General features: G+C 41.3%; 1 protein-coding gene across 2 annotated transcripts; it reads right to left on the minus strand.

Annotated features, from left to right (window-relative positions):
• Positions 1-1,130: 1,130 nt before the first annotated feature.
• Lamtor3 (late endosomal/lysosomal adaptor, MAPK and MTOR activator 3) lies at positions 1,131-10,967 on the minus strand. Of its 2 annotated transcripts, none has more exons than XM_021658834.2 (7): positions 10,842-10,967; positions 10,579-10,624; positions 9,402-9,436; positions 4,478-4,536; positions 3,045-3,178; positions 2,554-2,617; positions 1,131-1,970 (listed from the first exon to the last, which is right to left on the minus strand). In XM_021658834.2, exons 2-7 carry the CDS (start codon positions 10,585-10,587, stop codon positions 1,897-1,899), a joined length of 375 nt encoding a protein of 124 aa, XP_021514509.1. In that variant the 5' UTR covers positions 10,588-10,624; positions 10,842-10,967; the 3' UTR covers positions 1,131-1,896. The 2 variants fall into 2 exon arrangements, with proteins under 2 accessions (XP_021514509.1, XP_021514510.1); XM_021658835.2 differs by having other exon boundaries at positions 10,856-10,957.
• Between the last annotated feature and the right edge of the window lie 2,025 nt (positions 10,968-12,992).

Consider the following 12,992-nt stretch of genomic DNA (forward strand, 5'->3'; position numbering starts at 1 on the left):
ATTTTAAGTTATTCCTCTTTCCTGTTACCTCTACAAAAGGATATGAGCAATTCCCACATGCATAATCTTACAGATGATTAATAATGTATCCATACATTTCCCGAGACAGAAGCCCGACAGCAGCATTAACAGTTCACAATCCTCAGGCTACGCATCCCTGCTCACACATTTCTTTTCCTGAAACCTTTAGATGATGTGGTCATTCTTTTCCGCAGTACTGAGGATTGAGGCCTGGGCCTCAGGGCCACCAGCGAGCAAGTGCTCTGTCACTCAGCTATGTCCCCATCCTTTTAAACCAGTTGTTTGAGAAAGTCATTCGGTTGTCCATGCTAGCCTCAAACTGTCCATTCTTCTGCTTAGCCTCCCAATTATCCTGGCTAATTACACAATTAAATTTGCTATTTTATTCTATTATTACGTTTCTGTCTCATGTGCCACATCACTGGCAAGAATTTTCTAGGCATTATTAAGTGGCAACTCAATGAGAATTCTGAATCTTAATGGGTGTATATCATAGTTCATTAACAATTTAGAGCTCCCTAAAGACAATAAAACTTTCTCTCCTACTCTTTTGTTGTCTGCTTTAAGGAGCCCTACTTTGTGGCTCTGCAGTGCCTTCTGTCTCTCTCATAGCACTTCATACGCCCGCTTCTTTTACTCCCATTGCATTTCATATTGTACTGGGAGATGAGGGGAAGGAAAAGCGGCAGGTGCTCACCAGCTGGCTCATGCGGAATCTAAGGACGGCACCTGCACTTACTCCATGTGAAAGGCTGTACCCTGAGCAGACAGTCATGTGTACAGCTGTGCGAGAGCGCTGGAGACTGGCACACAGCACTGGGTGTGCACTGAACCACCCCAGTGACAGACTGACAAGGAGAGCTAGACAGAGGCTGATCCACTCCTGAGCCTCTTAGGCATTTAAGCGGAGATAACCTCTTTCTGGTGATTCGGTCAGGCTCATGTTTAAGATTTTTTTGTTTTTGTTTTTTTGACAGTTTATACTAGGTACAACAATCTCTAATACAATCCCTAGAAGAATTATTCACTGCTTATTCATGGGGCTTAAGGACAGAATTATGTCCATTAAACTTTTCAATGTCTGAAAAAAGAGGCCTATACAAAATTCATTCTGTATTTTTAAAAATACCATTTTATTTATACTCATATATGAAAAATGGCTATACTTGTCATTTTTATATACATACTGATATTGGAAACAGAACTCAGTAACATGGCATTTCAACTGTATAAAGAACACAATCATTAAAGCACTGTTACAGAAAGAGTAGAAGACAAATCAAAAGCAGTGATTTCCATTCTCACTAAGAGCAGCACCCTCAGGGAAGAATCAAATCCATTAGTAACACTCATCTACACTGAGATCAGATACAGAAGAAAGTTAGTGATTGTACTTACGTTATTATTTTTACTAAGCCATTTCATCTTCCTCATACTCAATGCAAAGAAATAAAATATGATCTTCAGAAAAATACGTCCTCATTATTATTCTCAGTATAAGGGTCTGTGGCTTGTGGAGTGGGAGAGTGTACAGCAGGTGTGCTTGCTGGCTCAAGGGCATTTATACCCTCCTGACCCTGATGCACTGGACAGAATACCACTCATTATCTGTCGCCTGCACTAACTCCATGGGAGCTGCAATAGAATGAACCATTTCTGTGGTGTTTCCAGATCTCACTAAGTAAGAAAAGATTTTATACACATAAATATAACAATTGATCTGTCTATAAATTATAGGGATAGGCTCTTCTTTAATGTAAGGTGGAAAAGCGGCCCTTTGAATTCATAGATAAGTACTACTGTGGTCTGAAGATTTCTGGACTGGTACAGTGTTGTTGCAATGAAGACAAGGTGTACATCAAAACCACTATTAGATTAAGACACTTCCACAACTTTTATCAGTTCTTCAAATAACGGAGCCAGCTCCTTTTCTAGGCTGACAATAAGTCCTAAAAGAAAGTTAAAAAATTAGAATGTTAGAAAGTTATCTTACAAACTCTGAGCTAAAATAAACTGTTTCTCCTCCTGTTGCTTTTGTCAGAGTATTTCAACACAGCAACAGAAAAGAAACTGAGAAACTATCTCTAAATTCTCAATCACATTCAACTTTTGTACTCGGATTCAAAATCTCAACATTGTAATTTAACTGACTCATCTATAGAATTAAGCCATTTTTAGCATCCAGTATGTGTAATGTTGAGTTTATGTTCTGTAACCCTTCCTTTTCATGGGCTGCTTTAAAGTGAGCAATGAACAGCACACAAAATGCAACATTGAGATACTAGTTCCTAGTGCAAATAATCAATGTCTTGCTCCATCTCATGCGCAGATGAAAATGACCCTGTGAAATGGGGACAAGGCCCAAATATGCAGATATGGGACCTAGGACTCCAGTTCAAGAGAAAATGATGATGAGGCTGAGCTACACATGCAGGTTTTCCCACTGCATGGCTGTCATTCCTAGTCTATCAGGCTGCATAGGCATGGTACTATGAAGAATTAAAATCTGCATTTGCAACACTTCTAACATACCTGTGTTGGCATTACTGCTGGCTATGAAACTCACCACCAGAGGTAAACGATTGAACTGAACCACCTGAAAGAAAAATAAGCTCTAAATAGTAATGGTGCATGGTGAACAACAAGTTTAAGCAGCTGACCACTGAACTGTCAAGGCAAGTGTTTGCCTGTCATGACAGAGGAGGTGTGTTGAGAAATCACAGCTGTGCAAGCTAATGGCACCATCTACTGGAATTAACAGTGATCTAATGCACACTTTATAGGATAACAAACTCTTTTTATTTAAAGTTTTAAGAACTTCTCCATAATAATTATTCCCTGGTATAAAAAGATTTTTAAAAGGTTACTTTTAACATTAAGTAATTTTAAGGCTAAATTTTAAAAAATTCTATCTCCCTCATATTAAAATTTAGACTTATACCAAAAACAATCTATACAAAAGATATAAGAATGACAGGTGAGATTAATGAAGCATTTGGTAGCTATACACTGAATATACTGACCTGATAGGTATTATAGTAGCAGATGATGCTTTTATTTTTGGAAAGACCAAGTTTGCTGCCTTGGTCCGTTGCGAGAGCAAATGTGGATAAGAAGCCAGGCCGCAGGGCATGCTCTGGAGCATTGTCGTTAGCCACTGGGAAGGAACAATTACATAAAAATTACATAGAGTACAGTGGGAAGAGTTTAACAGCAACTTTTTAAAAACCATAAACCCATAAAAGCCTAGGCACAAACATGCATTTACTGTCTTGAAAACCCTAGCACCAACTGGGCCTCATCAATTCGGGTGGTGAAGATTGCTTAAGCAGAAGTTCAGTGATCATAAATAACTAAGGGAAGGAATGCTGACTTACGTGTAATAAAGTGAATACTGTGGTCACCTGAGACTATGCTGAAATAAAATGAAAATAGCTACAAAGTTTTTTGCTCTCATAAAACCCCCAAGAGCAGTACTAGTGCTAACTGCATCAGCCAAGTATGGAGTTTCAGCTGGAGAATCACCTGAGCCCTCTTAACAGGGGTGAGAAAAGGGAGGTGATCTGCTCATAGCTGCCCATGCAGTGTGGTGGGTGACACACTAAATTTATCATGTCTTGTCACCAACTGAGTGCACAGCTCTGGACAGATAGTGTCCTCTCTGCACATAATCATAATGTATAACATGGAAAACTAAAGCAGTGATGTCTGGTGTGTTTTAATCCTAATGTATAAAATTGCCTGATATGTTTGTCCTGATGTGGAAAAGAAATTTTAAACAAAATACGTAAGATGCTGTTCAATCTTTGGTAAGTGAAACTAGCAATGTCCACCTTGATGACACCAGAAAAACAAGCAGTATGTGATCTGAGTTCACACTGGCTCTGTTACAGCAAACAGACATTTTATAAAAAGCTGAGAACAGTCAAAACCTTGTTGGGTGGGCTTGGAGGTGCCAGTGAATATGATCAAAACACACTGCATGCATGCATGAAATGCTCAGGAATTAATACAGACGTATTTTTTTAAAACACTTCTGAGTAGCTAAAGTAACCATGACATTAAAGTTTTAAGAAATGTATTGCTAGTAAAGAAGCAAAAATAACCACAGAATATTAAAAACAATCAACGTGAGCTAGTGATGTGGTTGAGGGGTTGACTGCCTGCCTTGCACACTCACTTTCAACACTGAAGATCCAGTTAATGGCTTGCATTATACCCTAAGCATCTTCAGTGGGCAACCAAGCCCCTGGTAAATGCACACAGAAATTCCAGATGTTACATGTGGGTCACCATGGGTTCCATACCAAGTCCCCAACAAAGTGCACGCGTCCTCAAACAACTACAACAGTCTTTCCAGTTTGTTGAAATAAGCTTTATATATTTTTAATTATTTAAATATAAAACTTTGTTGTCAAAAGTAAATGCACCATAATCATCAAATATTCAGCTTTACCTTTAATAACAGGCACCCCATCTCTATCTGACACAACAATTGCATGGAGCCCTTCAACGCTACAAGAAAACAAAATTCAGTATTAAAAAATTATTTTTAATTCTACAAACATGTACTTCAGACTTATGGTAGTAATTTTCAAGCATGCATGCATATATATATATATATATATATATATATATACATATATATATATATATGGGGGGTGAGCATGATGGTGAGCATGCGGAAGTCAGAGGACAGCCTCAGGTCTCTTGTCTGCCATTTCACAGGCCAGAACAGCTGGCCATGAGCTTCCAAGGATTCTCCGGTTCCCACCTTCCATTTCTGTATAGGAACGTGACTTCATTCACGTTCTGAGGACCCAAACTTACACTTGCTTGGATTAAAAGTGTGTGCTACCACTGCCCAGCCTCATTAATTAAAAAGAAAACAAACAAACAAAAACAGCTGTGCCTACTTGTATATGTACCATAATCATGAAGGTGCCTTCCTAGGCCAGAAGAGATCGTCAAAGTCAAATTCCCTGGAACTGGAGTTGTAGTGGTTGTGAATCACCCAACAAGGGTGCTGAGAACTGACCCCACCCATGTCTTTTACAAGAGCAGGAAGTGTTCTTAACTACTGGACCATCTCTGTAGTCCCTCAAAGTTATATGAAAAAAAAACTCCAGCTGTGAAAAATGTACCTTAAGCAACAAACTACATAATAAAACGTGTAAGCAAGCCTTATGTGTGCTTGTATGTTGCACACACAAAGTGCACTCACATCTGTGTCTGTTTCTAAGTACATAAATACCTCTGACACCACATGCTTCCACTAGCAGAACTATATGACATAGGAAGCGTTAGAGTCTTGAGTTTTGTGAGTATATGGTCTACTCAAACAAACAAACAAACAAACAAACCCCCCCCAAAAACAAATTGAAAGACAGGTGCTCAATATGTTAAAAAAAGTGTTTAGAAAAATCTGTACAGCACAAGTTTTTCTAATTTCCACAGTAATTAATTTAAATAGTAACTAATGCACCAAAAGAGGCTGTTATAAAGTAGGATGTTCCTTTTAATGGATTACAAATCCACAGAGGCACATGCCTAAGAATACAGAACAACTACATTCTAGGTCACAAACATAAAAGCTGTTTTCAATTCTACACACAACAAAGAGTGGTCTGAATAGATTTTACTAATAATTGTTGAACCATCAACAGACACAGTTATAAAAAATAAATTTTATTAATCAGCAAAAATCTAAAGCTTACCAACTTTTTTCATTCTAAAAACTGTTACATTAGTACTGAAGACATCGTCCTGGGCTGATGGTGTAGCTAAGTGCTTGCGGCTGGCACTCAGACCTTGGCAGTTTACCCACCACCCTTGCAAGGCTCCCACAAAAGGCAGGAACCAAACTCTTTTCATATAATTATAAAATATTGCTATTGTAAAATACGGAAAACCTGAATTGTTGTTGTTTTTTTTTTGGGGGGGGACAGGTATCCCATCTAGATTTTCAAATACAAACCCAAGAACAATATTTAAGAGAATAAAAGCCCATTTTATTGCTACCTAGAGCTACCTGACTCTCTTAAGTACAGAAATAAAGCAGTTAAAAACCAGAGATTAGTGAAGCTGGAGAAATGGCCCAGTGGTTGAGGGCTGATGTTCTTCTAAAGAACCTAGGTTGAATTCCCAGCACAAACATGTTGGCTTATGACCACCTGTAACTCCAGTCCCCAGGATACCCTCTTCTGGCCTCCACAGACACCAGCCGTGACATGGTGCACAGACACACATGCATACAAAATACCCCTACACAGAAATAAAAATTTAAAAGGAAACATACAAAACTGCATGAACCCATCAAACCCACACAGTTAGCAACAAATCAGTGTTCACAGTGCTACTGCTTCTTTGTTTCTGTTCCTTTTCTTTTCAAGATTATTTTATTATGGATACAATATTCTGCCTGCTGTACACCTGAGTGCCAGAAGAGGGCACAAGATCTCATTATAGATGGTTGGGAGCCACCATGTGGTTGCTGGGAATTGAACTCAGGACCTCTAGAAGATCAACCAGTGCTCTTAACCTCTGAGCCAGCTCTCCAGCCTGTTTTTTGTTCCTAATGTGTAATAAGCCCACTTTCAAGAGAGGATCTGCAAATATGAATCAGAATAGTCTCAGTCCTTATGAAAATTGGCACTAGTCCCTTCCCTGCTAATATGCTATGACTAATATGCTTGCCTCTTTGGAAGTGCTGCAGATCAAACATGGGATCTTCCAAGTGTGAGGCAAATACTCTGTTCCTGAGATACTTTCCCAGGGTATCTTTATGATATTCTTAAATTGCACATATGTCTTGTATGAGCCCTACCATATGGCGCTTTCTGTTTGGTTAAAGGTAAATTGTCAGAGTTCAAAAAGAAAACAAACATTTACTTTCAACTAATTATGGTCACCATTAAAGCTCAGATAGAAAGTCATGGGTACTCACTGGAGGTGAATTTACTGACATGAATAAGGAGAGCAATTGGATAAAAGCATTACGACAAACACATCAAAGGAAACCTCTAGGATTTCACAGCATGGAAAACACAAAAGATGAAATATGTAAAGCTCATCAAAGGTGAAGCACATCAATTTGTGAAGCACAGAATAGAAAAGATGCCTGTTCCTTCTCCAGAGACATGAAAAAAACAGAGGCCCCTTGAAATGACTCTTGATGAATCAATGTTTCCTTTGCTTTTAGCTGCTGTTTCAAATATTCTTATTTATCATATGTGTGGGGTTGACTCTATACTTCAGCCACGCATGGCACACTCTCCACCTCAGGCTTTACAGCACTGCCCTTTAACCACTGAGCCATCTAACCATCCTTGTTTTTCTTTAGAGACAGAATTTCATGTAGCCCAGGCTGGCTTTGAACTTCTGTCGCCTTCCAAATGCTTATCCACCATGCCCAGCTCACTTCCACAATGTATTTAATGTTTTTGTGTCCTAAGCAAATATTAGGTACTGTATTTGTTTTTGTGCTAGTTAGTTTTCTTTTGTCAAGTTGATACAGGGTAGGGTGTTCTGAAAAGAGGAATTCTCAACTGAGAGCACGCCTCCTCCATCGACTGGCCTGTAGGTGAGTGTGCAGGGCATTTTCCTGATTAAGGATTGCTGCAGGAGGTCTGAGCCTACAGTGGGTAGCACCACCCCAGGGCAGGTGGTGTGGAGTTGTATAAAAATGAAAGCTGAGCTAGGTGTGGTGGTGCATGTCTGTGATCCCAGCACTCAGGGAAGCAGAGGCAGACAGATCTCTGTTTGTCTGAGGCCAGCCTAGTCTACAAAGAGAGTCCATGACAGCCAAGACTACACAGAGAAACCCTGTGTAGGGCTGGAAGCAGGGGGATGCAAGCTGAATAAGCCATGGAGAGGCAAGCCAGTAAGCAGCATTCCTCCATGGCTCCTGCTTCAGTTTCTGCCCTGACCTTTCCTGATGAACTGTAATCTGTAAGATGAAATAAGCTCGTTCTCCTCATGTTGCTTTTAGTCAGTGTTTTATTATAGCAATAGAAAGCAAATAAGGACAGTCTGCATTTCCCAAGATTTTTGTAATCAACAATAAGAACAATTTAAATGTTTTGAAAAGTTATAAGGTTACAACGCAACTCTTATTTCCCCCCTTAATCACTAACACTCCAGCATGCTAGCCTGCTCCCCTGCCAGGTTTTAGCCTGTTCTATTGCTTCTATTGCCATTCATTACCTAACATGCAAAGCTAGAACTGCCTATCATGTTGCCTTTTTGTGTGAAAAAGAACCAGCAGCTGGTCTCTATAATTTGCCATTTTATTAAGAGGAAGTGAATTAAAATTAATTTAAGGATTACATTAACATAAAACCGATGACAGTCATTATTTCACTTAACACACCAATAGGGTTTTCTTCATGAATACGTAAAATACAACATATAAATCAAAACCAGAACACACTGTCATTAATGTCCACTGACCTATAATCAGAGTACAAGCTAAGCCAGTATTCAAGCAAGTCTGACTGAATGTTAATTTTTCCAGCCTACAGAAACAAACTGATATCCACATACGACCACTCAAAACTTTAGAGTGGGGAGCTAAGAGAAAGGGTTTCATAGAATATTCTGCTAGATTGCCTCAAGGCTGTTCGATCCAATCTGACTGCTTTGTTCTGGAATGTGAAAACAAGACCCAGGTCATTCTTTCCTTCCCTCTTATCTCTTCCTGAATAAGCACAAATTTTCAGTTATCTGTAAACAGTTGTGAATGTAGACAAAAGAGGTGCTTGCCAACAAAGACATCTTTTTACATTAAACTAATGGTCAGTTTTAATGAGTTCAAGTGAGAAAATCTCTAGATTAGTAAAATATGTAGAAAGAAATTTGCTAACCTCAACACCTGGGCCTTTGTCAAAGGGTACAGCACAGCTCAGTGTGGAGGCAAAAGAAGACTGTTTGATGTCCCAGGCATGAACTGCTGTCTGAGTCCAGCACTTCTGGATTATGTTGACCCAGAAATTGGGTCCCAATAATAACATTAAACATAATGGTAAGTTTTTAATCTTTTTCTTGAATCTACTTAAGAACTTTAAACAATAATCCAATACACAACTACGATAGTGTGTTTAAAAAACCAAACTTGGAAGTGGCAAGAGGTCTAAGCTTTGGCTCCAGCATCTGCTTCCTACTGAACCATAAACAGGTCATTCAGCACCTCTAGCTTCATGCTCTCTATCTATAAACTCAAATCATTAGTTAGGATACTTGGGGTTGGTCATGTATTTAAATGTGTTAAGTAATTACCAAGACATATGCAAAACACTAATTTAAAAAGGAGAAACAAAATACTTTGAAAGATTAACGTGTTACCCCGAATTTTATCCAGAAACAAACTAATAATTTCTTACCTTGGTAATTTTTTGTATAGGAATCTCTTTAGATCCTGAAAGAGAGTAATTTTTAAATGTATTAGAGTATGCTTTTCCAGTCCTGTCCATATCCACCTTTGAAGGACATGAAGTCACCTTTTGTAACCAGTGTTTCATCTTTAATTGGTACACTTTGGAAGAAGTTAACTAATCTTCTAATCTTTTTACTAGGCCTCAGTTACATTATATGGTTCATTACATGTACATAGGGATAATCACAGACCCTACATCATAAAAATGCTGTAAAGTTGTAGTAAGGTATATATGATAATGTACTTTCAATTGGGAAACACAAATACACATTTGCCGTAGACCAAGATCATGTGTTTCGTGAGAATTTACAGCCTGATGCTGCTGTATTTACTTCGGGGTAGTCTATAAATCTCTTTCCATGTCAATACAGAGTCTCCATAATCGTTCTTAATGATCCTAAGTCAGTTACATAAACTGCTCTAAAATTCAGTTTCCCGACAACGATAATGACAATGTGAAGTATTTAACATGGAACATGGTTAGAGCTAAGGGAACAGCAGTCTACCTTGTCTCGTTTCACACTCATCTGGAAACATTCACTGACACTTCAGGTACCAACTACGACCTCCCCCACTAAATGCGTGCTGTTTTGCACCTCTGTCTCCAAACCTGAATGAGCATTTTTCCCCCATGCTATCACCACGAACTTACTTTTGCTCTCATCTTAAACAGACACACAACACCGGAACACAGGTTGCCAAAGGGCACCAGTTAGAAATCCTTTTAGATTGCAACACTGACCCTAATGAGACATCATGTGCATTTGGTGGGAATAGATTCAGAGCACTGTCCTACGGAACCGGCACAGACGGGAAAGGCAGTTAGCCATCCTTTAGAATTTCAAATGTTAACTACACAGGGTTCTTGCACGGCCCCATAAGATTAGCAAGAGGGAAGAATATAGTTGTCTCAGCCTAAGGCATCTTAGTACCTCCACTACAACCGTTCCTGAGAGAAACTCAGGACACCTGCAAGTCACTCTCAATTAGTCCCCTACTACAGATCCGGGAGAGGGTCGGAGCTAAGGAAGGAACAAATCTCTAGCCCCAGTCACCACCCCCAGTCAGTAGCTTCATGCAAACCTCCCACATCCCCTTTCTCTCGGAAAGGAGTGTCAACTCACATCCGCCATGATGAACCCCTTTCTCTCGCAGGATCAGTCTCCACGCCTGTAAGGGAAACGTCCGTGACTCTCCCCGCACCCCGGGCTTATTCACCCACCCCAGCCCCAGCATCACGAGATCCACCTACGCCAGGGCCAGGCGACAGTTCTGGCTCTCCATCAAAGGGATGAGGGGGGGTCCCCAGCACCCTGCCGGGTGGCCAGCCCGGACGGCCCACACCTCCGCCCGCCCACCCTGTCCCCGCGCCAGGAGAAGGGGCGACCTCTGCAGACGCACGCGCGCTCCAGCCCGGGGCGACCCGCCGGGGTGTCCCTGCAGTCCAGTCGCCTCTCCGGAGCCGCCTGTCAAGCCGCTGTCACATGACTCGTGACCTCCGTGGCGCCCCCGGAAGCACTTGCTGCGCCCTCCGCTCCCTCCCGTCCCGAAGTTCCGGGTAAGCCCGGCGGAAACTGCGCGCGCGGCCGCCCAGCCCCGGGTTGGTTCTGCTCCTGCGCGTGGTGCAAAGAGACGCCGAGGGCCCTGCGCTGAGCTTTCCACCCAGCGGGCTCACCGCCGGAGACGTTCCCTTGTGGAGTATGCGTGCGCTTTTTCCAGATCCGTTGTCTGAATCTTTTCTTGTGAATGGAGCTCTTAGAGGAGCACGAGCTGAACAGCCTACTCCTTCCAAGTCCCAGGTCCCTAGACGACCCCATTATCCGGTGTCCTCAGTTTCCTATGGTGCTTCTCTATAAGCTCTTTACTTGAGTTCTTGCCTAGAGCCAGTGCAGGAGCCCTGGGGCTGTGGGCTCCTTTGCCAAGCCTTGTTTTCAGCATGCATGCACTGGTTGCGTCTTCTATCTTTTGTATGGTGTTTGTACATTCGAAAAAGCTTATTGTAAGGGGAAGGCTGGAATGCTTTGCAAAAGGGAGGCCACTCTAACAACCTTGGCCCAGTGTTGCTCAACTGCTGACACTCTGATAATTCTTTGTGGCAGAGGGCTGCACCGAGGGCTACTCCGGTAGAGACCCCGGAACAAATGGAAATCACCTGGAACCAAAGTACACCCCAGTGGCTGACTGCCTGAGCTTCGGGAACTGAAGTTGATTGCCTTTTGCTGCAGATTTTTTTTTTTAACCCTCGTGTGTTCTTAACAGTAATGTATCTTGTAAAAACAAAACAAACAAACAAACAAAAAAACCCTAGAATCTAAGAGAATACGTACCTAATCCTTATTTCCAACCCCTAAAATTAGGGGCGCCAACACCCAAAGACATGGTGGAAATCTCATCTACTTATTACCTACAGTTGTCCGAGAGGATGAAAATGTTAAATCCTCAGCTCAACAAATGACGTCCTTCTAGTCATTTCAGACTGTTACAACTGACATGAGAAATTGAAAGGGGCACTTTTAAAAGTTCCTTTCCACTATTTAAAGCCTTCAATTAAAAAATTATTATTTGGGCTGGAGAGAGAACTCAGTGGTTAAGAGCACTGACTGTTCTTCCAGAGGACCCAGATTCAAATCCCAGCAGCCACACGGCAGCACATAATTGTCTGTGACTCCAATTCCAGGGGATCTGACACCTTCACATAGACATACATACAGGCAAAACACCAATGCACATAAAATTTGACAGGGTCTCACTGTATATCTGGCTGACCTAGAATTTCCTATGTAGACCAAGCTGGCCTCAACCTCACTGAAATCCAACTTCCTTTGCTTCCTGAGTTCTGGGACTAAAAGGCTAGCCAACACACCCAGCCCTATGAGATACTGTATAACACATTCAGGGCCCCATTCTCTGTGAGTCTCCTAACTCTTCAAGTGATGGCATGTTTGTTTGTTTACTGAAGTTTTATTGCTTCAACAATGCCAGGAGAATTTATTCTGGACCTACACTTTTCATCTGTGTTCCGTCTTCGTTTTCTCTTGCTTGCTGAAGGTTGGACATTCTTTCCTGTCTCTGCTCCAACTCCGAGGCTCAGAACACCAGTGAGTCTGTCTCTCCTGTTAGTTGTATTGGAATCATGACTCTCTAAGTGCGCAGTCATTGATCGATGTCCTCCCTTGTGCCCTGTCTTCTCTAACAGTGGCTTTTGCAGGTATGCCTTCAAGTTCTTGATTGAAGCCATTACTTCTGCTCAGTGAGACTCAATCAACCCCCACCTGTGTTACTCCGCTTCCTGTCAATCAGTGTAATAGTCAACTTAGCCTTGACTCAGGTTTAGAAGCTTCTGTTCATGACTGTTAGGTGTCACTACTTTGTACTAGCACATCACAATGTAGGTATACAGGGAGACAAGTGCTCAAGTTTTACCATGTAAACCTTTGGGAGATACTGAAGAGCCACACTATACCAATGACACTACACTTAATGACAGCAAACAAAACTCAACAGAAGCAAACATCATCAGCTGCTCCACAAGTTGTTA

This window comes from Meriones unguiculatus, chromosome 10 (assembly GCF_030254825.1).
Source record: "Meriones unguiculatus strain TT.TT164.6M chromosome 10, Bangor_MerUng_6.1, whole genome shotgun sequence".
In the NCBI taxonomy this organism is placed as follows: Eukaryota; Metazoa; Chordata; class Mammalia; order Rodentia; family Muridae; genus Meriones; species Meriones unguiculatus.